The sequence below is a fragment of the Mastomys coucha genome, unplaced genomic scaffold (assembly GCF_008632895.1).
Source record: "Mastomys coucha isolate ucsf_1 unplaced genomic scaffold, UCSF_Mcou_1 pScaffold21, whole genome shotgun sequence".
NCBI lineage: Eukaryota > Metazoa > Chordata > Mammalia > Rodentia > Muridae > Mastomys > Mastomys coucha.
In genome coordinates this window covers 94,536,480-94,561,749 of record NW_022196904.1, presented here as the reverse complement: position 1 = coordinate 94,561,749, position 25,270 = coordinate 94,536,480, and the positions used below count along the sequence as shown (strand labels likewise).

Sequence of the window (25,270 nt, the reverse complement as noted above, 5' to 3'; positions counted from 1 at the left end):
TCCTCACCACTGTTGTCTTTCTGGCCCTGCCCATCGCTGGCCCTGGGACAGGAAGTTGAGGGAGGAGGCCTAGGCAGTGCCAGCTCTCCTAGCATGCTTCCCCTTCGGTACCTCTGGGCCACTCCTATACTTCCTCCTGGAGAGATTCTTCCTTCCCTTGTGGTCCCTCTGGTCCTCCCCACAGCCCACCTTTCTTTCCTCTCCCATGTTTCAGCTTGCTCCCAGGCCTTGTAGACACACAAGCTGGGGACAGAAGGGGGGAGCTCTGTTAGCAAGGGGGGAATTGACATCACGTTTCAGGCCCCAATGAACAGTCTTGCCCCTCCCCCTCTTAATGAGAACCAGCTGTGGTTCCAGAGGCCCAGATGTGGGGATAGAGGGGGGAGAGCGGGATGGAGTCAGGACCAAGTAACAGGACTGAGGACAAAGTGAGGGCATGTGGTGAGGCAGCACTGGGTGGAAGAAGAGATGTAACAGAGCTTGACAGGAGGCAGGACAGACTGGTGACAGAGGCAGAATAGATAGGACAGACCTGGAAAGGAAAGAAAGGAGAATCGGGAGGAGGAGCATGTGTTAGGGAAAAGACAGTGAGAAACACTGGGCAGATGGGAGGCATGGTGCTCCAGAAGAGGCTGGAGAGAGGATGAGACGGTCTCCAGAGAGAGTCTGGAGTTCGAGTTTGGAACTGGAAGCTGTGGAGCAGGAAGTGATGAGGCATAGTCCAGACAGAGGCCCTAGGGACCTGGAGGTCACAGCTGCAGCCACAGAGCTGACCACGAGTGCCCCGGCAGCATGTGTGAGAGCATGCCTGCGTGTGGGTGGGTCTGCAAGTGTGTACGCGCGTGCCTGCTGTGTCAGTCCCCATGAAGTAGTCAGTGGGTTTGCCCGGGCAGGGAGAAATGTGTGTATGCGTGTGCTTGTGTGTTTATTGAGAATGTGTATGTGTCTCTATGTATGAGATCCATGCAAAAGTGGCTTTCTCTGTACATGTGGGTTATATATGTCTGAATCAATATATGATTGTGTATGAAAATGGGTTTCTGAACGCATGTGTTGAGGGGTATCTATTTATAACCTGGTTGTGTGTTAAAGTAAATCTTTGTGTAGAAGTGCATGTTGAGTATGTCTCTAGCATGTGAGCAGACTGGCCATGAAAAGCTCTGTGTGAGCCTCTCTATCAGTGTTCTGAGTGTGCTAGCATGTGTAGGGGCCTGTGTTCTGTGTGAGCCTTTGTGTATTCAGAGTTGAGAGTGCCCTGGGGGAGTCTGCAGTGGCTAGAGGTCTATATTAGGTAAGAAGAGGTTGTAGAAGTCTGTAATTTGGAAGAAGGGGCTATTTTTACACAGGGGATCCACCTGGGCCTGTATCCCTCCACTCCAAGTCTACTTCATGGGAACTTTTACCTCCTACGATTGACTTATTCTATCAATTCAGAAAATTTGTTGACCGTGTATTATGGCCATATTCCATATAAATGTGAGTAAGACAATCTTCAGTCTCTTGTACAAATTGAATAGAAAGACAAATCTTTGCAGAGTGTGATAAGAACATGGAACTCATTGTGCATGATCTTCTCTCACCAAGATCTACTTACTGCTTTCTGTCCAGTGACTGATGAAATGAAGAGAGCTGCCCTTAACCCTTACCAGTCTCTGCGCTTAGATCCAACCATTTCACAAACTAATAATGAGACTGGATTCAAAATCTTGCTCTTTAAAAATACTGTGTGTATGAATGTGTGGTATATGCACACGTGTCTGTGCAGGCACATGTATGTTTGCATGCTCTATCACTCTCCTTCTTGTTCTTTTGAGACAGGGTCTCTCACTGGACCTGGAACTAGGTTGGTGGCCAGCAAGCCCTGTTTCTCCTCTTGTCTTTGTTCCCCACAGTTCAAGACTTAGAGGCACATGTGTATTTTTTTAATGTGGGTTCTGAAATCTGAACTCAGTTTCTCATGCTTGTGCAATGCTTGTCCTGCAAGCACTTTTACACACTGACCCATCTCTCCAGGCTCCTTACTCACTCCCATGTTTTTTACTGCCTTATGAATATGGGAGAGATGGGACTTACAAGTGTAAGTTAAGGTCACGAACACACCTATCTTCAGGGACTAGGAAGTCAGAGAGAAAAGCAAAATCCATAGAGACTAAAGGGCACACTTCTTTAGCCGTAGGACAGATAGAACCCAGGGTCGTGGGTTCATGTGTTCAGGTAAGTCATCTGAGTTCACACACCTATAGGCATTTCTCTGAGTGTGTGGGGGGGTGAGGGGTGATGTGGAGCATGAAACCCTGACCACTCCTTCAGCACTGATTGCCTGCTTGTGATATACCTCTACTAAATCCTGAAAAACCAGAGACAAGACCTGCCTGGCCTTCAGGAGCCTCCAATTCAGTGCAGGAGTAGACACATGAACACATCAGAACTGTTGAACAGCTTATTGGCTGTAATTGAAGCCCAACAGAGTACGCTGGTGCATGAGGGCAGGGGTGGGGTATGCCAGAGAAAAAAATCCTCAGGAAGTTTAAACTGGATCTTGAATTTTTAATAACAGATAGCCCCATGGACAAGATTTTTGGGAGGTATCTTAGTCTGAGAGAATACCACTTATAAAACAAGAAAGAATCGAGGGGCATATTAACATAAAATTTGGGAATGCAAGATGTGGTGGGAGAAACTATAAGCAGGGAACATGGAGAGACTGGCAGAGCTCAGGGTGTGAAGACACTAACAAAAATCAGACTTTATGATGTGGGTCAGAGATATTCTGCCTAGAGCAAGTCACTCCTGAAACTTCAGCCACAGCCTGTGCATATGTGTGTCTGTGCATATGTGTGTCTGTGCATATGTATGTGTGCATATGTATGTGTCTGTGCATATGTATGTCTGTGCATATGTGTGTCTGTGCATATGTATGTGTCTGTGCATATGTGTGTCTGTGCATATGTGTGTCTGTACATATGTATGTGTCTGTGCATATGTGTGTCTCTGAATATATGTGTCTGTGCATATTATGTCTGTGCATATGTGTGTGTCTGTGCATATGTATGTGTCTGTGCATATGTATGTGTGTACATATGTGTGTCTGTGAATATGTATGTGTCTGTGCTTATGTGTGCCTGTGCATATGTGTGTGTGTGCATATATGTGTGTCTGTGCATATGTATGTGTCTGTGCATATGTATGTCTGTGCATATGTGTGTCTGTGCATATGTATGTGTCTGTGCATATGTGTGTGTGCATATGTGTGTCTGTGCATATGTGTGTCTGTACATATGTATGTGTCTGTGCATATGTGTGTCTCTGAATATGTGTGTCTGTGCTTATGTGTGCCTGTGCATATATGTGTCTGTGCATATGTATGTCTGTGCATATGTGTGTGTCTGTGCATATGTGTGTCTGTGCATATGTGTGTGTCTGTGCATATGTATGTGTCTGTGCTTATGTGTGTGTCTGTGCATATGTATGTGTCTGTGCTTATGTGTGCCTGTGCATATATGTGTCTGTGCATATGTGTGTCTGTGCATATGTGTGTGTCTGTGCATATGTGTGTCTGTGCATATGTGTGTCTGTGCATATGTGTGTGTCTGTGCATATGTGTGTCTGTGCATATGTGTATATCTGTGCATATGAATGTGTCTGTGCTTATGTGTGCCTGTGCATATGTGTGTCTGTGCATATGTGTGTGTCTGTGCATATGTATGTGTCTGTGCTTATGTGTGTCTGTGCATATGTGTGTCTGCATGCCTTTTGAGGTAGAGGCGCAGCACTTTACTGCTGTCAGGAATCAGGAATCAGTGAGAACCCTCTATAGACTAGTTAGGAAAGCATATGGATCTCTCTGGCGAAGTGACGACGGAGCAAAAAAGGGTCCAGGTCAGAAGCAGGGAGATCAGAAAGGAGCTGTTGCAGAAATAGAAAGGTGAGCTGACAGTGCTTCAGCTTAAGACGGCAACCATGTAAATAGGCTAGAACTGAGGCATGCCTGGGGGAAGTAGCCAGGCTTTAATAACAAAGTAGAAATTAAGACTGAAGAAAAGTAAAAACAAACAAGCAAAACCCAAATAGAGCTTCTAGATTTTTGACTTTAAAGCATGAATGGATGATGTTTCTATTCATGGGAAAGAAAACAGGTGAAAAATCAGACTGAGGTGACGGCTACTACTTCCAGAGCTGGGGATTGAGAGATCACTGACAAATAGATTAGACATAAAAATGATTGATGTGGTTGAATCAAAAGCACAAGAGTGGGAAAGCTGCCAGTCAGACTATGAGGATAGCAAAAGACGGCCTAGGCCAGAGTCCTGAAAGGACTGGACAGAGGAGAAGAGCTTGTAAGGAGGATGGGGAGGTGGACAGGGAAAGCGTGGACAGAAATGGTGGTAAGGCCCAGAGGAGTAGGCTGCAGGATTAGTGGTCAGCGGTGCAGAATGATCCAGTAAGAGGAAGCAATGACTGGCTCAGTAGGAGAGATGTCACGGAGAAGGGAGCCTCTCCATGGAGGGAGGGAGGTGACCCAGAGGGCAAATGAAGCAGCCTTACAGGGAGGCGGAACTTGGAATGGTCCCCATTCCATCCTGCAGCTGCCTCCCATCAGCCTCTGCTCCACCTTGTCACTGACTCTGCTCTTGCTCATCACCCATAGGCTTCCTTCTCCTGGAACTTTAGCCACTTTAGAAACCCTTGTTTGCTTAGAGGGTTCCCAGAGGCACCTCCCCTCACTGGTTTTATTTCTCGGTGTCTGACACCTAAGGATACTTTGTCCAGTTGGTTTTCCACCAGGAATTTGCCCATCATCCTTAATATCTCCGTCTTCTCATCCCCTGCCTTTAAGCAGCCATCAGGCTCTGATCATTCTTCACTGCTTGCTGACCCTCATCTAAATTAGCATGGAAACACTGCCATACCAGTACTCCTTCCTGTCCTATCTTCATTATGCTGTGTGTGAGGCCCTGCTTCTGTATACACTCTGCACCAACACAATACCTCACCGGTGGGCAATGCTTCCCAGCTACCCCCAGATATCACAGCCCTTCTTCTAGTGTGGACTCTAAGCTCTTCCGAATTCTGTTCACTCTTCCAGAATTCTTCTTCCCATATCCCTCGTCTCTGCCCACCATTGTGTAGCTAACACCTGGTAATTGTTTGGCTCTTGGACTTGCATGTTACTTTGGCTCTCCATGATGATGTGAAGTCCCTTCCATCCTCTCCTGCTTCCAAGACTTCTTCATAGCCCTATCATATTTGTAACAACTGTTCAACTCCTGGTTATAAGCTCCATGAAACCAGGAGCCATTCCCTTTATTCATTGTTTGTAGTTGGCACTTCACTCTTGTAGATTAGAAGGTGAAGTGGGGCTACGGAACACAGGATATTTAAATACCAGTAGAAGCTCTAAAGGATTGACATTTCAAGCATGGTTACCACATGCATGGCTATTGAGGCTAGAAAGGGAGTATTAGTCCTCAGTGCAAAGAAGAAATGTAAGCGAAGGTCAGCCGTTTTAAGTTTAGAAATAGAAAAGGAAAGTTTGTAGGCATTTAGTCCTGAAAAATAGGAGATGTTATAATCTGCTTAGAGACAAAGTTCAGGTTTTGCCAGGGAGCAGACTTGAGGAGGCTCAGGGGAATCCTGAAGTAGATTCCCAGGGAGGGATAGAAATGGATGAGCTGCGGCTGGAGCCCCTGCAGTTCCTGTGCATGTCTAAGATTTGGTGTGTTCAAATTCCCAGTCTCTCTGACCTCTTAATCCTCCCTTGTAATGACCTTTTCCTTCTGCTTTTCTCTTAGGTCAGGGAGCCTGAACTGCAGCTAGAGCCCAAGTTGGATCTGATCCAAACCCTGAAATCAAGCTGGACTAAGAGTCTACTGTGGAGCTGGAGCTTCAGCTGGACTGGCCCTGCCATGCAGAAGGAGCTGAGTGTTGCACTCTCCTGCCCTGCCATGAAGAGCCTCAGGACTCTGTTACCATTGCTGGTGCTGTTGGGGGCTACAGTGCCAGGGAGCTGGGGCCAGGCTGGGAGCCTGGACCTACAGATAGATGAAGAGCAACCAGCAGGCACACTGATTGGAGACATCAGTGCGGGGCTTCCACCAGGCACAGCACCTCCTCCCATGTACTTCATCTCTGCCCAGGAGGGCAGTGGCGTAGGCACAGACCTCGCTATTGACGAGCACAGTGGGGTGGTCCGTACAGCTCGAGTCCTGGACCGCGAGCGGAGAGACCGTTACCGTTTCACTGCAGTCACTCCCGATGGGGCCACCGTGGAAGTTACAGTGAGAGTAGCTGATATCAATGACCATGCGCCAGCTTTCCCTCAGGCTCGGGCTGCCCTGCAGATACCTGAACATACAGCTCTTGGTACACGCTACCCACTGGAGCCTGCCCGTGATGCAGACGCCGGCCGCCTAGGAACCCAAGGGTATGCACTCTCTGGTGATGGGGCTGGAGAGACCTTTCGACTGGAGACACGTCCTGGTCCCGGTGGAGCTCCAGTGCCTGAGCTGGTAATTGCTGGGGAACTGGACCGGGAGAACCGCTCACACTACATGTTGCAGCTCGAAGCCTATGATGGTGGCTCACCCCCCCGGAGAGCCCAGGCCCTGCTAGATGTGACACTTCTGGATATCAATGACCATGCCCCAGCTTTCAATCAAAGCCGATACCATGCTGTGGTATCTGAGAGTCTGGCCCCTGGAAGTCCTGTCTTGCAGGTGTTTGCATCTGATGCTGATGCTGGTGCCAATGGGGCTGTGACTTATGAGATCAACAGGAGACAGAGTGAAGGTGATGGACCCTTCTCCATTGACGCACACACAGGGTTTCTGAGGCTGGAGCGGCCACTGGACTTTGAACAAAGGCGAGTTCATGAACTGGTGGTGCAGGCACGGGATGGTGGGGCTCACCCAGAGCTGGGTTCAGCTTTTGTGACGGTGCATGTGCGAGATGCCAATGACAATCAGCCGTCCATGACTGTCATCTTCCTGAGTGCTGATGGCTCCCCCCGCGTGTCTGAGGCTGCCCCACCTGGACAGCTTGTTGCCCGAATCTCTGTGTCAGATCCAGATGATGGTGACTTCGCTCACGTCAATGTGTCCCTAGAGGGTGGAGAGGGCCACTTTGCCCTGAGCACCCAAGACAGTGTCATCTATCTGGTGTGTGTGGCTCGAAGGCTGGATCGGGAGGAGAGGGACGTCTATAACTTGCGAGTCACAGCCACGGACTCAGGCTCACCCCCCCTTCGGGCTGAAGCTGCCTTTGTGCTACATGTCACTGATGTCAATGACAATGCACCTGCTTTTGATCGCCAGCTCTATCGTCCTGAGCCTCTGCCTGAAGTTGCGTTGCCTGGTAGCTTCGTGGTACGGGTTACTGCCCGGGATCCTGACCAAGGCACCAATGGTCAGGTCACCTACAGTCTGGCTCCTGGCACTCACACTCACTGGTTCTCCATTGATCCCACCTCAGGCATCATCACCACAGCTGCCACATTAGACTATGAACTAGAGCCCCAACCACAGCTTATTGTGGTAGCCACAGATGGAGGCCTGCCCCCTTTAGTCTCCTCTGCCACAGTTAGTGTGGCCTTACAGGATGTGAATGACAATGAGCCCCAATTCCAGAGGACTTTCTACAATGCCTCACTGCCTGAAGGTACCCAGCCTGGAACCTGTTTCCTGCAGGTGGGTTGGCCCTGCCCACAGTGCATGGGCAACAGTGGGTCTGAGGGTCACAGAGGACCCCAGGACAGCATCCTAGCTTTGCAGGTGTTGACAGTGACTTAAGCTGAAGGGTTTGGTCCTGTTCTGTGAGTTCCAACGTCTGTGTAGTGTAATGAGAAGATGGGTGTAGAGTGCAAGAGTTGAGAAATCTTGGCAGTAATCTTGATAAGATATGGAAGAAGAGTGTTATGTAGTGTCAGGAAACAAAAGAAACACTCCGCAAAGTCTTTAAACTGCAAAGATGGAGTTTTTGTACACCCACATGGCTTCTGTTTCACAAGGGACGGACCAGCATTTACAGAGTGCTCTATGCTTAGGCCGGTGTCACACTCTGCTGGAAGAAGCCTCTATCCCTTCCCTTGGATGGGAGCCTTGATGGGACACATGGAGTCAAGGGCAAAGATAAGAACAATCTAGTAAGATCCTAGTGTGCAGAGAGGGAGGACCTCACAAGGGATGAGGAGAGAGATGGTGAGAACAGGAGCCTAAGCATGCAGTCTGAGACCATATTGCAGAAATCTTGGGCCACCATGTGTTACTGCTTTTCCTGGGAAAATAACTTTGAACTTTGAGTTAGGAAGGGCATGATTAGATTATTTGTTTGCTTTTGGTTTTAAAGTAGCTAACTGTCTTTAAGGTTGAAGGGATTGATGTGTGGGCACTGTAAGCCCAGCAATGTGCTCAGAGCAGAGAACAGGGGAAAGAGATATTCCTGTTCTCGGGCAGGAGATACAGCAGTAACTAGCACTGTAGCGGGTGGCACATGCTAGATGTGCGCAGAGACACCTGGCCTACAGAAAGCTGTTGGATAAACACCACGATGTTAAGCCTACAGTGTTCGGGCTGGTCTCAGTTATAGAGATGAAAAGGAGTTTCTGGGAGAGAAGACAAAATAGTTAACAGGCTAGATCACAGGCTTTGGCTTTTCTTAAAAATCATAGGAAGGCCAGCTTGTCTTTTGGAAAGATGGCTTTGTGACCCCATGAAGTATAGCTGCCATAGAGAAGACTGAGGGCAGAGAGGTCTCATCAGAGACTGTAGCATCTTCTCAGGGGCTGCCTACTGGCCCAGACTTCTAGGCTAGTGCCTGGGTCTGGCTGATCTCTTGCCTTCTGGCCAGATTCTGGATATTTGCCTGCTTCTGCTGTCTGGCTCCACCACCCACTCTCACATGTGTGCACTCTCTTGGCCAGGGCCAGTGGATTATTGCTTCCAAACTTTTCCTCTCCCGGCTAGTTTCCGAAGCCCAAGAACAACTCTCCAGGTGGTTTCCTAGAGTTTTTGCTGTTAGAAACAATGAAGGAAAGACAAAAATGACCACTGGGAATTCATAACTGCTACAAAGGCTTAACATTTGATTTATGCAATGTACATTTATTAAACATCTGCCACATATGCCAGTCACTGTATTAGGGATACAGAATGTAGTAATGAATAAGCCCAGGTTGAAATAAGCCTTAATTTACAAAGAAATAGCTTGTCGCGTTAAGAAAACTTCCATAGTAGGGTAGTAAGCAGTGCAGAAGTTTCCCCAAAGCACAGGGACTTGAATGGAGAGCTAAAGAATAAGAGAGAGTTCGTGAATGATCAGACAGGTGAAAGGTCCCAGGCCAGGTGACACATACAGAGGAGTGAAAGAACCTGACTTTGTTAAAGGGCTCCGAGTAGTTCAGTATTGCTGAAGCTTGAGATGTGAGATGAGAAGGTGAGACTATACAGGAGGCCAGCCAATCAGAGCCCAAAGCAAGCCAAGCAAGCCAATGTTTTCCCTATGTAAAGCATTGAAGCTATTTATTTACTTATGTGAATTGGTGTCTTTACCCAACAGACTTCTGTGTGAGGGTGTTGAATGCACTGGAGCTGGACTTACAGACAGTTGCGAACTGCCATGTGGGTGCTGGGAATTGAACCCGGGGCCTCTAGAATAGCCAGTGCTCTTCATCACAGAGCCATTTCTCCAGCCCTAAAGTTTTCTTGTTTTTAAGTACAGGAGGAATATGATCAAATTTATCTCTCAACTTGTTGTCAGCATAGGGTAGTGGTTTACAGCTGGGGGCTGTTTTACATTCCAGAGGAGACATTGAGCAATAGTTAGACATCTAGTATTGTTAGAAGTGATGAGATGCTCCCAGGATCCAGTAGGTAGAGACCCCGGGATGCTGTTAACCATGATGTAATTCACAGTAGCATCTAGCATTAAAAAGGGGGGAAAGGGGAAGAAAGAAAAAAATCTAGCCTAAAATGTCAGGAGTATGGGTTGATGGGTCAGATATCTTTAAGAAGGGGATCAGAATAGTCCAAGGGAGGGATGGCTCAGATGGAGAGACACTCAATGTAGGGGTGATAATGACGACTTATCGAATCTCAGGTTGATTGATATTCCAGGCAAGGGAAAAGGAAGAACTAACTTCTGGCTTAAGTAAGTGGATGGAAGAGTCAGCAGGCTTGAAAGGATCATGGGTTTAGTGTTGGACAGTTTAGATTTAAGGCCACTGTGGGACATGCAGGTGGAGATGTTGAACAGGCATCTGGATGCACAAGTTTTCAGCCTAGGGGAATGGTCCCCTAAGCTTAGAGCTTATTAGAGATAGTTCCTGGGGCTGGGAAACTGAAAGAGGCCTGCAGGATGAAAAAAAAAAAAAAAGGCCAAGGAAAGAGTCCAGGGAACAGGATGAACCAGGAGCCAGTAGGAAGAGAAGCAGATTATTATAGTAGCAAGAGATCAAAACAGGAGGCACACCAAGGAGGGGTGTCAGGATGGGACCATACAGTAATTTTAGAGTCTAGTAGGAAGGTTCATAAAAAACGGTCTCTCTTTTGTCCTTGAAATAATGCTTCTGCTGAGAGCCGGGGTCAAGTGCAGATATGAGAAGAGGCAATGAGGTTTCTAACAGCGTGGGAGCATGGGAGAACCCACTGAGAACAGTCCGCATTTACCGAGAAACCCCTGAGCAGGGGTTCAGGAAATTCACTTTGTCTTGGTCATTTCCAGTCAATGGCCCCTGAGCCTTTTAGGGCTCACTTCCTGACAACGCCCCCCCCCCCCAACTGCTGTTTATTGCTTTTCTTTTTCCTGCAACAGAGTCAGGGACGAGGTGTTTGACAGCTCCTGAAGGTAGCTGCAGCTGTGCTGCTCCCTGTGGGGATAGACGCAAGGGGGAAGTCCGTCTCCTGGGATATCTGGGCCCACAGCCACTGGAAAGAGTTGGAGCTGTTTCCAGGGTTCAGCCATGGCAAGGTCTTAATGTCTCTCAGGAGGATAAACAATGGCACAGATCATTTCTGTCAAGGGCCTGGGCAACAATCAGAAATCCCTGGCCAGCTTTCTTTCTGAGCACATTTTCTGGCTGAGAAGGGGAACTCTGCAGCTTCCTCCTGCAGCATATCATGACCCTGAGGTCACTCTGCCCACAAAGAGCACTTTGTCACTGCCTGCAGCAGTCAGCCACCAGCTAGCCCACTATGGAGGGCCTAGTGTGCACCCAATGAGTAAAACTTAGCGTGAAAGAAAGTTTTGTTACAAAGCAGGGTGATACGATGCCTATTCATTCTATGTACAAATGTGCACAGAGCCTGTACAGTGTACCTAGGCTAAAAGTGCACAAGCCACATCCAGAAATCCCAGAGCAGACCCTGTAGTGATGGGATTCAACGGTGCAATGAATGCTCTTTGTAAAGATCAGACATATATGCTGGGATTGACTAGGACATACTAGCTGGGGGAGGTAGGAGGATCCTGAGTTTAAGGCCAGCCTGAGCTGCATAGTGAAATCCCCATCTTAAAACAACAGGACAGGACAGTTGATGAGGCTAGCAGTTTCCTGTGATCCTCTGGAATTAGGGGCTGCTGTCCTTGGCACTTGACTTTGTACTTGGTCCTCATTATATGCAGATTTGCTACTCTCTGTAAAATGTATTTGTTAACCCCCCGTGTAGAGACGAGTCACCTGATCTGTAGGTTCCTACGGTGAGGCTGAGGCGGGTAACTTTTTGCTTCCTGTCACAGTTCTCATCCTGTGATCAAGTGAACTTGATTGAGTTCCATTTCAGTGACACTTTTTGTGGCATGCTTGTGCTTTTTACTAGTGATTCTGTCACTCAAAACAACCCCCAAGTAGATCAGTAGTGTTTTACTGAGTGCAGTAGAAGGCTGTGGTGTGCCTTTTAGAATAAAATGCATGCTTAGATGAGCTTTGGTCAGGCATGAGTTTTAGTACCTAGGTGTACTGTGGCTGCATTGTTACTGTATTGTGTCTGGGAAGGCAATGCTAATGAATCAACACTATATATTAAAGTGCCTTCAAACACACATCAAATAAGGTTACCCATTGATGAGTGCAGCTGTGCTGCTGCCCACAGGGATTCATGCTGAAGAAAGTCTGTCTCCCAGGATATCTGGGCCCACAGCCACAGTAAAGAGCTGTTTCCAAGGATCAGCCTTGGCAGGGTCTTATTTGCTATTTAACAAAAAAACAATTGTAACCAGAGCCTCCCAGGAACCTAAGTGGTGGGATCTGGCTTGGGCTTGGGTTTCAGCTCAGGTTCTAGTCCTCTGTGCATCTCCATTTAGCCCTTCCTTTTCTGACCAGCAAGAGGGAGCATCACTCACCCCAGCCTCTCCCCAGGTGACAGCCACAGATGCTGACAGTGGCCCATTCGGCCTCCTTTCCTATTCCTTGGGTGCTGGGCTTGGAGCTTCTGGATCTCCCCCATTCCGCATCGATGCCCACAGTGGTGATGTGTGTACCACCCGGACCCTGGACCGTGACCAGGGACCTTCAAGCTTTGACTTCACGGTGACGGCTATCGATGGGGTAAGTAAACAGACCTTGGCCAAGGAGATTGGGGTAGAGTTCTTACCAAAGTTAGACAAGGCCTACTGACTGATGGCTACATGTCCCACCAGGGAGGCCTCAAGTCCATGGTGTACGTGAAGGTATTTGTGGCAGACGAGAATGACAACCCACCTCAGTTTTATCCACGGGAGTATGCTGCCAGTCTGAGTGCTCAGAGCACACCAGGCACAGCTGTGCTGAGGGTACATGCCCATGACCCTGACCAGGGACCCCATGGACGACTCTCCTACCACATCCTGGCTGGCAACAGTCCCCCACTCTTTGCATTGGATGCACACTCAGGTGAGGATCCTCCTATCACCAGGACCTGCTACCAGCCTCCTTTCCCCACTTACCTAAATAATATATTGTCTCCTATTTCCAGGACCTTCCACTATTCATTTCTCCGTCTACTTTTGCTTCTCTTCCTTCTCCAGGGCTGTTGACAGTAGCCTGGCCCTTAGGCAGACGAGCTAGTTCTGTGGTGCAGCTGGAGATCGGGGCTCAGGATGGAGGTGGCCTGCAAGCAGAACCCACTGCCCGAGTCAACATCAGCATTGTTCCTGGAACCCCCACACCACCTATATTTGAGCAACTGCAGTATGTTTTTTCAGTGCCAGAGGATGTGGCACCAGGCACCAGTGTGGGCATAGTCCAGGCACACAACCCACCAGGTATCAGAGAGCCCTGTACAGTCTTCTGATACCATCTCAGGGTGACCCTAGAACAGCATACCACAGGGAGCTCTAATACAAAACAATATGGCACACGAATACCACCCTAATGCCAGCCAGTTTCCCTACCAACACCTGCCCCTTTCTGAATATTCTGTGAAGCACAAATGTGGGACCTGGCCTTCTTGAGATTAACAGGTGACCCCTACCTCTTTCCTAATGTCTCTCTCTTTCTTCCTAGGTCGCTTGGGGCCTGTGACCCTCACCTTATCAGGTGGGGACCCCAGAGGGCTCTTCTCCTTAGATTCACCATCCGGGCTATTAAAAACACTTCGCCCTCTGGACCGGGAGCTTCTAGGACCTGTCCTAGAGCTAGAAGTTCAAGCAGGCAGTGGAATCCCCCCAGTTTTTGCTGTGGCTCGGATCCGTGTGCTGCTGGATGATGTGAACGATAACTCTCCTGCCTTCCCTACACCTGAAGACACTGTATTGTTGCCACAAAACACTGCTCCAGGGACTCCTGTCTATACGCTTCGAGCTCTAGACCCTGACTCAGGAGCTAACAGTAGAGTCACCTTTAGTCTACTTGCTGGGGGTGATGGATTGTTCACTGTGGACCCTACCACAGGCCATGTCCGCCTCATGGGACCTCTGGGGCCTCCAGGGGGACCAGCCCATGAGTTGGAGGTGGAGGCCCGGGATGGAGGCTCCCCACCACGCACCAGCCACTTTCGACTTCGTGTGGTGATACAGGATTTGGGAATCCATGGGCTGGCTCCACGATTTGACAGCCCTACCTACCGTGTGGACTTGCCCTCGGGCACTACCACTGGAACTCAGATCTTGCAAGTGCAGGCCCAGGCACCAGATGGGAGCCCTGTCACTTACCATCTTGCAGCAGATGGAGCCAGTAACCCCTTTGGCCTAGAGTCACAGAGTGGGTGGCTGTGGGTACGGACGGCACTAGACCGTGAGTCCCAGGAGTTGTACACTTTGAAGGTGATGGCTGTGTCCGGTTCCAAAGCTGAATTAGGGCAACAGACAGGCACAGCCACAGTGAGGGTCATTATCCTCAACCAAAATGAGCACAGTCCCCGCTTGTCTGAAGGGCCCACCTTTCTGGCTGTAGCAGAAAATCAACCCCCAGGAACCAGTGTAGGCCGAGTCTTTGCCACTGACAGAGACTCCGGTCCTAATGGGCGTCTGACCTACAGCCTTCAACAGCTTTCAGAAGACAGCAAGGCCTTCCGAATCCACCCCCAGACTGGTAAGCACTTAGACCTCACAGCCTCATCTTCAGACTGGCAAATACCCAGACAGGGTCCCTAGCCCAGATGTTGGCTGTAAGGATCAGGTAGTCCCCAGGCTCTGCATCCTTAAACATCCCATCACAAATCTCCATCTTCACTTCCAGGAGAAGTGACTACACTCCAAACCCTGGACCGAGAGCAGCAGAGCAGCTTCCAGCTGCTGGTGCAAGTGCAGGATGGGGGTAGTCCGCCTCGCAGTGCCACAGGCACTGTGCATGTCGCAGTGCTCGACCTCAATGACAACAATCCTACCTTCCTGCAGGCTTCAGGGGCTGCTGGTGGGGGCCTCCCTGTACAGGTATGTAAAGCACCAGGACCATGTTCTGAAGTAGTATAAGAGAGATGGGGAGGGGTCTCCCTATCAAGCTGTGAGTATAGGTAAGAGAGACCACCTCCTAGAACAGGTATAAGACAAAAGGAAAAAAAAGTTGTCCCTATGTATAGATGGATGAAAGCCAATTCTGGATTATTTTAAGCATTGGAAGAAGACGACTGTAAGTGAGTTGTGTTCCCACAGGTACCAGACCGAGTGCCTCCCGGAACACTGGTGACAACTCTGCAGGCCAAAGATCCAGACGAGGGGGAGAACGGGACCATCCTATACACCCTAACTGGTATGGGAGCAGGATGGAGGGAGCCTGGGAGTGATCAGAGCTCTCATGGCCCGCTTTGCTCGAGCTGCCAAAACTTCATCTTTCCTCTCTGCTTGTCCCCAGGTCCTGGCTCTGAGCTCTTCTCTCTGCATCCTCACACCGGGGAGCTGCACACAGCAGCATCCCTGGTTAGAGCTGAGCGGCCTCACTATGTACTAACTCTTAGCGCTCACGACCAGGGCAGCCCCCCTCGAAGTGCCAGCCTCCAACTGCTCGTGCAGGTATGACTGCCTTCCCTAGAGTCCCCTGGTCTGGCCTCAGGGTCCCCTCTTATAGATCCATATTCTTGAGATTCTCTCTTTGTCAGTCCACCCTGACCACCCTTCCCTAAACCAGCATGGCACGCTTTTCCACGGATCCTTCTGATTCAGTTTCCCTGCTCTGCAATGCAATAGGTGCTTCCCTCGACTCGTATGGTGGAGTCACCAGATCTCATAGAAGCTGACTCAGCGGCCGCAACAGTGCCTGTAGTACTGACAGTGACAGCAGCTGAGGGGCTTCGACCTGGATCCCTGTTGGGTTCGGTGGCCCCGCAGGAGCCAGCTAGTGTGGGCGTATTCACCTATACTCTGGTTGGTGGCGCGGACCCCGAGGGCACCTTCGCGCTGGACTCAGCCTCAGGTCGCCTGTACTTGGCGCGTCCCTTGGACTTCGAGGCTGGGCCGGCCTGGCGCGCGCTCACAGTGCGCGCCGAGGGGCCGGGAGGCGCAGGCGCGCGGCTGTTGAGAGTGCAGGTGCGAGTACAGGACGAGAACGAGCACGCGCCCGCTTTTGCGCGCGACCCCCTGGCCCTGGCGCTACCTGAGAACCCCGACCCCGGTGCCACGCTGTACACTTTCCGTGCATCGGATGCGGATGGCCCAGGTCCCAACAGTGACGTGCGATACCGCTTGCTGAGGCAGGAGCCTCCGGTGCCCGCCCTGCGCTTGGACGCTCGCACCGGGGCGCTCAGCGCTCCTCGTGGTCTGGATCGGGAGACCACACCCGCGCTGTTACTGCTGGTGGAAGCCACCGACCGGCCAGCCAATGCCAGCCGCCGCAGGGCAGCACGCGTTTCGGCGCGCGTCTTTGTCACGGATGAAAATGACAACGCCCCGGTCTTCGCCTCCCCATCAAGGGTGCGCCTCCCAGAGGATCAGCCGCCCGGGCCCGCAGCGCTGCACGTGGTAGCTCGGGATCCAGACTTGGGGGAAGCTGCCCGTGTGTCCTATCGCCTTGCGGCTGGAGGGGACGGCCACTTCCGGCTACATGCGACCACTGGTGAGAGTAGGGCCCGGGATGGGGAGGCGCAGAGGGTGCTGAAATGCGAGGAAAGCTAAAGCTGGCTACCAACCACCTTACTGTTGCCTAGGAGCGCTGTCCGTGGTGCGGCCTTTGGACCGTGAACAACGAGCAGAGCACGTACTGACAGTGGTGGCCTTGGATCATGGTTCCCCGCCACGTTCATCCACTCAGCTCCTGACCGTCAGTGTTGTTGATGTCAACGACGAGGCACCCGCTTTCCCTCAGCAGGAGTACAACGTCATCCTTCGTGAGAACAGTCCACCTGGCACTTCTCTGCTCACTCTGAAGGCAACTGACCCTGACCTTGGTAAGACCTGTGGGAATGAATTTTGGCAGGGATGGAATTGGGAGTGAATTCTAAGAGGGATGGAGTGAGGAAATAAAAAGTATACTTACCCTCTGATCGTCCTCCGTGCTGCCTCTCCTCAGGGGCCAATGGACAAGTGACTTATGGGGGTGTCTCTGGCGAGAGCTTCTCTCTGGACCCAAACACTGGAGTTCTCACGACTCTGAGGGCTCTGGACCGGGAGGAGCAGGAGGAGATCAATTTGACAGGTACACTGACAGAACCTCCAAAAGCTAGAGGGTTTGTATACAACACAGCTCCTGTTACATTTTGGGAGCATCAAGGTAGACTGTCAACACTAGTTCTCCAGTGCATATTGTCACCACCAGATTATACTGCAGCCACTCAGCAGAGAAGTATATCTGTATTAGCAGAGAGGTTAAGCGACTTGCTCAAATTCACAGGATTTAGAAGTATCAGGGCTGAGAGTTGAGTACAGGCCTTGATACCTAATTTACTGTCTTTCCTGTCACATAGCCTCCAACTGAAGCTGTATCTTGCATGTAGTCAGCATGAGACATAGAAAGGAAAGAACGTTTTCTGCCATGTGTTGTGTATGTCCATGTATGTGCCCCAAGATAGATGTTTTCTGTTTTATACATGCACCTGGTGAACATGTGTGAACACTGTGGTAAGGGTTTGTCCATGGCACCGGGTAGGATACATCTTGCTGGCTTTGTTTCTCCACAGTATATGCCCGGGACAGGGGCTTGCCGCCGCTGTTAACACACGTCACAGTGCGAGTGACTGTGGAGGATGAAAATGACCATACCCCAACTTTTGGAAACACCCACCTCTCCCTGGAAGTGCCTGAAGGCCAGGACCCCCAAACCCTTACCACACTACGAGCCTCTGATCCAGATGGGGGACTCAATGGACAGCTACAGTACCGAATCCTTGGTGAGAGGCGTCCAGGGCCACAATAGTGCCTTGCCTGACAGCACCTACTTGCCCAGTTCTTGCTGCTTCTTGGCCCTCACCAGTTTCTGTCAACATTTTTGTGTCTGTCTTTGCTTCCTCTGTGTCTTTCCTGAATGTCAGTGTGTTTGAGGTGCCTCTTCTGGCACTTCCATCTCGTTACCTTTCTCTACACCTATTTTCTTTATCCTATTTATTTTGTGCTTTATTCTTATATTCCTTTTATTCTTATATCCTATATTCCTTATATACCACACAGTCAATTATCCTCAAACATTTTGGGTCTCAGAGACTTAAAACTTTGTGTGTATGTGATGGCATTTCAACTGTGTTACTCAAGTGTTATTAGTTCAGTCTTGAACTCATGAATGTCCAATTTCAGGCTCCAGAGCAACTGGGATTATATCACTAACCCAGCTACACTCTTAAGTTTTGAGACTCCTAAGGAGTTTTATGTAACATATTTTGGATCAATATTTACTGTGTTTCATATTAAAATTTACCAAAAAATTAAATATCATGAAGGAACAATTAAGGCTATCACTTGTTATTTCTAAGTAGGCGCAGGAAAATGTTAGGATTTCAAACATATTGTTGAACAGTATTGAGGTTTCAGTGATCTTAAGTGCCACTAAAGGTAGCCAGAAGGAACTGAATTTCTGATAATACATTTATTTTTTTCTATCTAGAATATTCTGTAAAACACAGCACACAAATACAACTTCTGCCAGCCAAGTAATAGTGTCATACAGCGATCACAAACCCCACTTTATATTTGTGAAATGAGAGTGAAAAGACAAGACAGTGTTTTAGGAAAATACTTTGATCTTACATATAGTGAAAGAGTCCGAGGCACTAGGGGGGCTCCAAGATCACACCCTGTTTGTTTATCGTGTCTTTCTTTGCCCTTGATGTTTCTTTTTTCTCTTTATCTTTGGGTTTCTTTTTCTTTCTTCCAATCCCTTTTACTGCTTGATCCCTGCTGTTATCTACGAAGCACCCCCACCCATGGGCTAACATGTACATGTCTGTGTGTTCATATTCTCTGCAGATGGGGACCCTTCAGGCGCCTTTGTATTAGATCTCACTTCTGGGGAGTTTGGCACCATGAGGCCACTAGACCGGGAGGTAGAGCCAGCATTCCAGCTGCAGATAGAGGCCAGAGATGGAGGCCAGCCAGCCCTCAGTGCCACCTTGCTTGTGACAGTGACAGTGCTGGATGCCAATGACCATGCGCCAGCCTTTCCTGTGCCTTCTTACTCTGTGGAGGTACCTGAGGATGCACCTGTAGGGACCCTACTGCTGCAACTACAGGCTCATGACCCGGATGATGGGGACAATGGCCGTGTGATGTACTACCTGGGTGCAGGTACAGCTGGGGCCTTCCTGCTGGAGCCTACCTCTGGGGAACTGAGCACAGCTACAGCCTTGGACAGAGAACACTGTGCCAGCTACACCTTTTCTGTGACCGCAGTGGATGGTGCAGCTGCTGGGCCTCTGAGCACTACAGTACCAATCACCATCACAGTGCGTGATGTCAATGATCATGCACCGGCTTTCCCCACCAGTCCTCTGCGCCTTCGCCTACCCCGCCCAGGCCCTAGCCTCAACAAACCAACTCTGGCTCTGGCCACGCTTCGAGCTGAAGATCGAGATGCTGGTGCCAATGCCTCCATTCTATACCGGCTGGCAGGCACACCACCACCTGGTACCACTGTGGACTCTTACACTGGTGAAATCCGTGTGGCTCGATCCCCTGCAGCTCTTGGACCCCGGGATCGAGTCCTCTTCATTGTGGCTACCGACCTTGGCCGCCCAGCTCGCTCTGCCACTGGTGTGGTCATTGTTGGAATACAGGGAGAGCCTGAGCGTGGACCCCGCTTTCCCAGGGCTAGTAATGAGGCTGTGCTCCGTGAAAATGCACCACCAGGTGGGTCCCTGGTTACACTGAATCCCTGGGAGGCCAGGAGGTTAATCATTGGCACTGTAGTGACCATAGTTCAGCCAATACCACATTTCCTCTCTTGTCTTCCCTACAGGGACTCCAGTTATCTCCCCAAAGGCTGTCCATTCAGGAGGCTCAAATGGACCAATTACGTATAGCATTCTCAGTGGGAATGAGAGAGGGATATTCTCCATCCAACCTAGCACAGGTAGGAACAGGAGCAGAGGAGGGGGAAAGGCCCCTGGGGAGTAGGTTCTCTGGGCCAGAGGACTTCTTGGTGGGAGGAGTTCCCTTTAGAGAAAGAGGCTCCAGAACAAGGAAAGGAGCTATCACTGATGCGGCCCATCCCCCACAGGAGCCATCACAGTGCGCTCAGCAGAGGGACTCGACTTTGAGACAAGCCCACGGCTACGGCTGGTGCTACAGGCAGAGAGTGGAGGAGCCTTTGCTTTCTCCGTGCTGACCCTGACCCTTCAAGATGCCAATGACAACGCTCCCCGTTTCCTGCGGCCTCACTACGTGGCTTTCCTGCCAGAGTCCCGACCCTTGGAGGGACCCCTGCTGCAGGTGCGGGGCGTGATGGGAAGATAAGGGACAGGGCTGGTCAGGCTTACCTGTGGCCAAGCCAGGGTCAGCAATCTTCTACACCCACCAGGTGGAAGCAGATGACCTGGATCAAGGCTCTGGAGGACAGATCTCCTACAGTCTGGCTGCATCCCAGCCAGCACGGGGCTTGTTCCATGTAGACCCAGCCACAGGCACTATCACAACCACAGCCATCCTGGACCGGGAAATCTGGGCTGAAACACGGTGAGACCTGGCACCTGTGGGTCCGAGACCCCAAGTCTGTATGTATTCAAGCTGTGTCTCGGGTTTCTCTCAGTCCCCAAGTCACACCAATGCTTTGTCCTGAGTCCTCCTTGCCCTTCCCAGGGTTCACTCCTATTTCTAGGCCCTGCTCCCTGACTATGCTCTGTGTCTAGGCTGGTACTGATGGCCACAGACAGAGGAAGCCCAGCACTGGTGGGCTCAGCTACCCTGACAGTGATGGTCATCGATACCAATGACAATCGCCCCACCATCCCCCAGCCCTGGGAGCTCCGAGTGTCAGAAGGTGAGGGTTGAATAAAACAAGAGGTACGAATGGCTCCCCGGGGTGAGGATATGTCTGCAATCACCTTTCCCTTGGGTTTTGCAGATGCACTGTTGGGCTCAGAGATCGCACAGGTGACTGGAAATGATGTGGACTCTGGACCAGTGCTATGGTATGTGCTGAGCCCATCTGGACCTCAGGATCCCTTCAGTATTGGCCGGTATGGAGGACGTGTCTCCCTCACGGGACCCCTGGACTTTGAGCAGTGTGACCACTACCACCTACAGCTGCTGGCACATGATGGGCCCCACGAGGGCCATGCCAACCTCACAGTGCTCGTGGAAGATGTCAATGACAATGTACCTACCTTCTCACAAAGCCTCTACCAGGTACCAGCTCTGTCTGGATGTCCCCATACCTGGGTCCGGGGTTCTTCCTGTTGGAGCAATGGGACAGAGGTAGAAGTGGCCAGAATGGACTGGATGTTAAGGTTGATCTTAGGATGGGTGGAGAGAGTCCCATTTTAGGCTGGCTTTCCAAGTCCTAGGAACGGCATCCAAGTTCTGCATCCAGTGGTGAGAAGGGAGAGAGTGGGCAGTTCTCGCTCTGATGCTAAGGTGTATGGTCCTAAGCTGGACACCATGCACAGTTCATAGGACCAAGCTCCAGCTCCTAGGCTAAGGGGTAGGGCAGCCGGGAAGCTTGGCGGTGAATACTTTCTGTTACACCTCAGGTAATGATGCTGGAGCACACCCCTCCGGGGAGTGCCATTCTCTCTGTCTCTGCCACCGACAGAGACTCCGGTGCTAATGGTCACATATCCTACCATCTGGCTTCTCCTGCTGAGGGCTTCCGTGTCGACCCCAACAATGGTATGTCTTTCCCATAATCTAATCCCTTTACCATTGATGCTATTGGTTTATATTTGGCACTCAGGTTCTAAAATTGGTTACTTTATCATATTATTTCCTGGATCTCTGTCCCAGCAAGGGCATCCACTCCACCCTCTCTTTAATGAAAAGTCCCTCCTGACTGTATGTCTAGAAGCTGTTTCCTGAACTTTGAATACTTGAGGACACTGCATGCTGTCCCAGCACATGGGCCATTTCTACCGAGTCTGACTCCCAAAGCCATTGCCTGGAGAATAGCTCTTGTTGACACAGTGACATTGCTGAATTCTTGTTTCTTTCCCTCCCCTTCTCATCTCAGGAACTCTGTTCACAACAGTAGGGGCAATGGCCTTGGGTCATGAGGGACCGGGAGTGGTGGATGTGGTGCTGGAAGCCCGAGACCATGGGGCTCCAGGCCGGACAGCACAGGCCACGGTGCATGTGCAACTGAAGGACCAGAACGACCATGCCCCAAGCTTCACATTGCCACACTACCGTGTCGCTGTGTCTGAAGATTTGCCCCCTGGTTCCACCCTGCTCACCCTGGAGGCCACAGATGCTGATGGAAGCCGCACCCATGCTACTGTGGACTACAGCATCATCAGTGGCAATCGGGGCCGAGTTTTCCAGCTGGAACCCCGTCTGGCTGAGGTCGGGGACAGCGTTGGACCAGGTCCCCAGGCTTTGGGTTGCCTAGTGTTGCTTGAGCCTCTAGACTTTGAAAGCCTGACACAGTACAATTTAACTGTGGCTGCAGCTGATCGGGGACAGCCACCCCGCAGTTCAGCCGTGCCAGTGACTGTCACTGTACTGGATGTCAATGACAATCCACCTGTCTTTACCCGAGCATCCTACCGTGTGACGGTACCTGAGGACATGCCTGTTGGAGCTGAGCTAATGCATGTGGAGGCCTCTGATGCTGACCCCGGACCTTATGGCCTTGTGCGTTTCACCCTTAGCTCAGGCGACCCTTTGGGCCTCTTTGAGCTGGATGAGAACTCTGGTGCTCTGAGGCTGGCCCGCCCTCTGGACTGTGAAACCCAGGCTCAACATCAGCTTGTGGTGCAGGCAGCTGACCCTGCTGGAACACACTTTGCTTTGGTACCAGTGACAGTTGAGGTCCAGGATGTGAATGACCATGGCCCAACCTTCCCATTGAGTCTGCTCAGTACTAGCCTTGCTGAGAATCAGCCTCCAGGCACTCTTGTGACCACACTACATGCAATTGATGGGGATGCTGGGACTTTTGGTAGACTCCGATATAGCCTGTTGGAGGTAGTGTCAGGGCCCGAGGGTCGTGAGGCATTTTCACTGAACAGCTCAACAGGGGAATTGCGGGCACGGGTGCCTTTTGACTACGAGCACACAGGAAGCTTCCGTCTACTCGTGGGTGCTGCTGATGCTGGGAATCTCTCAGCGTCTGTCACTGTGTCAGTGCTGATTACTGGAGAAGATGAATATGACCCTGTATTCATGGCTCCGTCTTTCCATTTCCAAGTGCCAGAAGGTGCCCAGCGTGGCCACAGCCTGGGCCATGTGCAGGCCACAGATGAGGATGGAGGTGCCGATGGTCTGGTGCTCTACTCGCTCACTACCTCTTCCCCCTATTTTGGTATCAACCAGACAACAGGTGCTTTGTACTTGCGAGTGGACAGTCGGGCACCAGGAAGTGGAACGACCACCTCTGGGGGTGGGGGCCGGACCCGACGTGAAGCACCTCGGGAGTTAAGGCTGGAGGTAGTAGCAAGAGGGCCTCTACCTGGATCCCGGAGTGCCACAGTGCCCGTGACTGTGGATATCACCCACACTGCTCTAGGCCTGGCGCCTGACCTCAACTTGCTATTGGTTGGGGCTGTGGCAGCCTCTTTGGGAGTTGTGGTGGTGCTTGCCCTGGCCGCTCTGGTCCTGGGCCTTGTTCGGGCACGAAGCCGAAAGGCTGAGGCAGCCCCTGGCCCTATGTCACAGACAGCACCCATAGCCAGTAGCTCTTTACAGAAACTGGGTCGGGAACCTCCCAGTCCTCCACCCTCTGAGCATCTGTACCATCAGACTCTCCCCAGCTATGGTGGGCCAGGAGCCGGAGGTCCCTACCCTCGTGGTGGCTCCCTGGACCCATCACATTCAAGTGGCAGGGGCTCAGCGGAGGCTGCAGAGGATGATGAGATCCGCATGATCAACGAGTTTCCCCGTGTGGCCAGTGTGGCCTCCTCCCTGGCTGCCCGAGGCCCTGACTCCGGCATCCAGCAGGATGCAGATGGATTGAGTGACACGTCTTGTGAGCCTCCTGCCCCTGACACCTGGTACAAGGGTAGAAAGGCAGGGTTGCTGCTGCCAGGTGCAGGAGCCACTCTGTACCGAGAGGAGGGGCCTCCGGCCACTGCGACAGCCTTCCTGGGGGGCTGTGGCCTGAGCCCTGCACCCACTGGGGACTATGGCTTCCCAGCAGATGGGAAGCCATGTGTAGCTGGAGCACTGACAGCCATCGTGGCTGGTGAGGAGGAGCTCCGTGGCAGCTATAACTGGGACTACCTGTTGAGCTGGTGCCCTCAGTTCCAGCCTCTGGCCAGTGTCTTCACAGAGATTGCTCGGCTCAAGGATGAAGCTCGTCCGTGTCCTCCTGCTCCCCGTATTGACCCACCACCCCTCATCACTGCTGTGGCACACCCAGGAGCCAAGTCTGTTCCCCCAAAGCCTGCAAGCACAGCTGTAGCCCGGGCCATCTTCCCACCAGCCTCGCACCGATCCCCTATCAGCCACGAAGGCTCCCTCTCCTCAGCTGCCATGTCCCCCAGCTTCTCACCCTCACTGTCTCCTTTGGCTGCTCGCTCTCCCGTTGTCTCACCATTCGGGGTAGCCCAGGGCCCCTCAGCTTCAGCACTCAGCACAGAGTCTGGCCTGGAGCCTCCGGATGACACAGAGCTGCGCATCTAACTGTGGCCCTAACTGGGCCCCGACCTGGGACACGTCCAGTGTCCCCAAAGCAGGCCCCATTCTCAGCCTGCCCTGGGCAGCCTCGGACCATGACTGGCCACGGGGAGGCCACCACCAGTCCCCAGCTCTCCACCCCAAACTCTTACAATTGGGACAGGTCCCACATTTCTCCTCAATCTCCTCAGCACTAGGACCACAGAGGGCCTGTTTGGTCACTGACCTGTGGCCAGATCCAGTGTGGAGAGAAATAAGAATGAGGCAACAGCCTTGGGTTCTCTTCAGCCAAGACTTCCTGCCCTGCACCAGCACCCTGTGATGGAGCTGAGACTTTATTTATTGGGGGGTAGGGGGATGGGGGGGTCCCTCCAACCTGTTTGGGCCCAGCTCTCTTGGGTTCTTCTGACACCCCTGCCCCTGCCCAGAACAAGTGCCAATTCTCACTCTGGAGCCTTAATAAACTGCAGTTTGTATCCAGCCTCTGGCTCTATTCTGTCAGGGTAACCAGAAGTCACTGGCGTAGCCCTGTGGATAGCTGGCACAGTAGCCAAGGAGGCCCAGAGAGGGAAGGCAGACATCAGGACATTGGGAGTAGAGTTGGCATTGGGAGCTCAGAAGCCAGCCTTGGGCTCTCTGCAGCTTTTCCCTCTAACGTGGTCAGGACTTGAAC

At 51.3% G+C, this 25,270-nt stretch overlaps 1 protein-coding gene across 1 annotated transcript; it reads left to right on the top strand.

The window, feature by feature from the left end:
- Window positions 1–5,792: 5,792 nt before the first annotated feature.
- Window positions 5,793–25,077, top strand: Dchs1 (dachsous cadherin-related 1). Its single transcript, XM_031387761.1, has 20 exons — window positions 5,793–7,685; window positions 12,350–12,538; window positions 12,631–12,862; window positions 12,997–13,233; window positions 13,475–14,500; window positions 14,648–14,841; window positions 15,061–15,157; window positions 15,260–15,417; window positions 15,592–16,456; window positions 16,548–16,787; window positions 16,910–17,035; window positions 17,517–17,726; window positions 18,796–19,674; window positions 19,784–19,897; window positions 20,045–20,256; window positions 20,345–20,499; window positions 20,673–20,803; window positions 20,888–21,171; window positions 21,516–21,654; window positions 21,992–25,077. Exons 1-20 carry the CDS (start codon window positions 5,907–5,909, stop codon window positions 24,601–24,603), a joined length of 9,879 nt encoding a protein of 3,292 aa, XP_031243621.1. The 5' UTR covers window positions 5,793–5,906; the 3' UTR covers window positions 24,604–25,077.
- Window positions 25,078–25,270: the final 193 nt, after the last annotated feature.

Excerpts from the sequence above, each read along its gene's own strand:
- Dchs1 (XM_031387761.1), top strand. The coding sequence starts at position 5,907 with ATGCAGAAGGAGCTGAGTGTTGCACTCTCCTGCCCTGCCATGAAGAGC. Across the intron at positions 15,158-15,259 it reads CATCCTATACACCCTAACTG|GTCCTGGCTCTGAGCTCTTC; the intron begins GTATGGGAGCAG and ends GCTTGTCCCCAG. Across the intron at positions 21,655-21,991 it reads CCGTGTCGACCCCAACAATG|GAACTCTGTTCACAACAGTA; the intron begins GTATGTCTTTCC and ends TTCTCATCTCAG.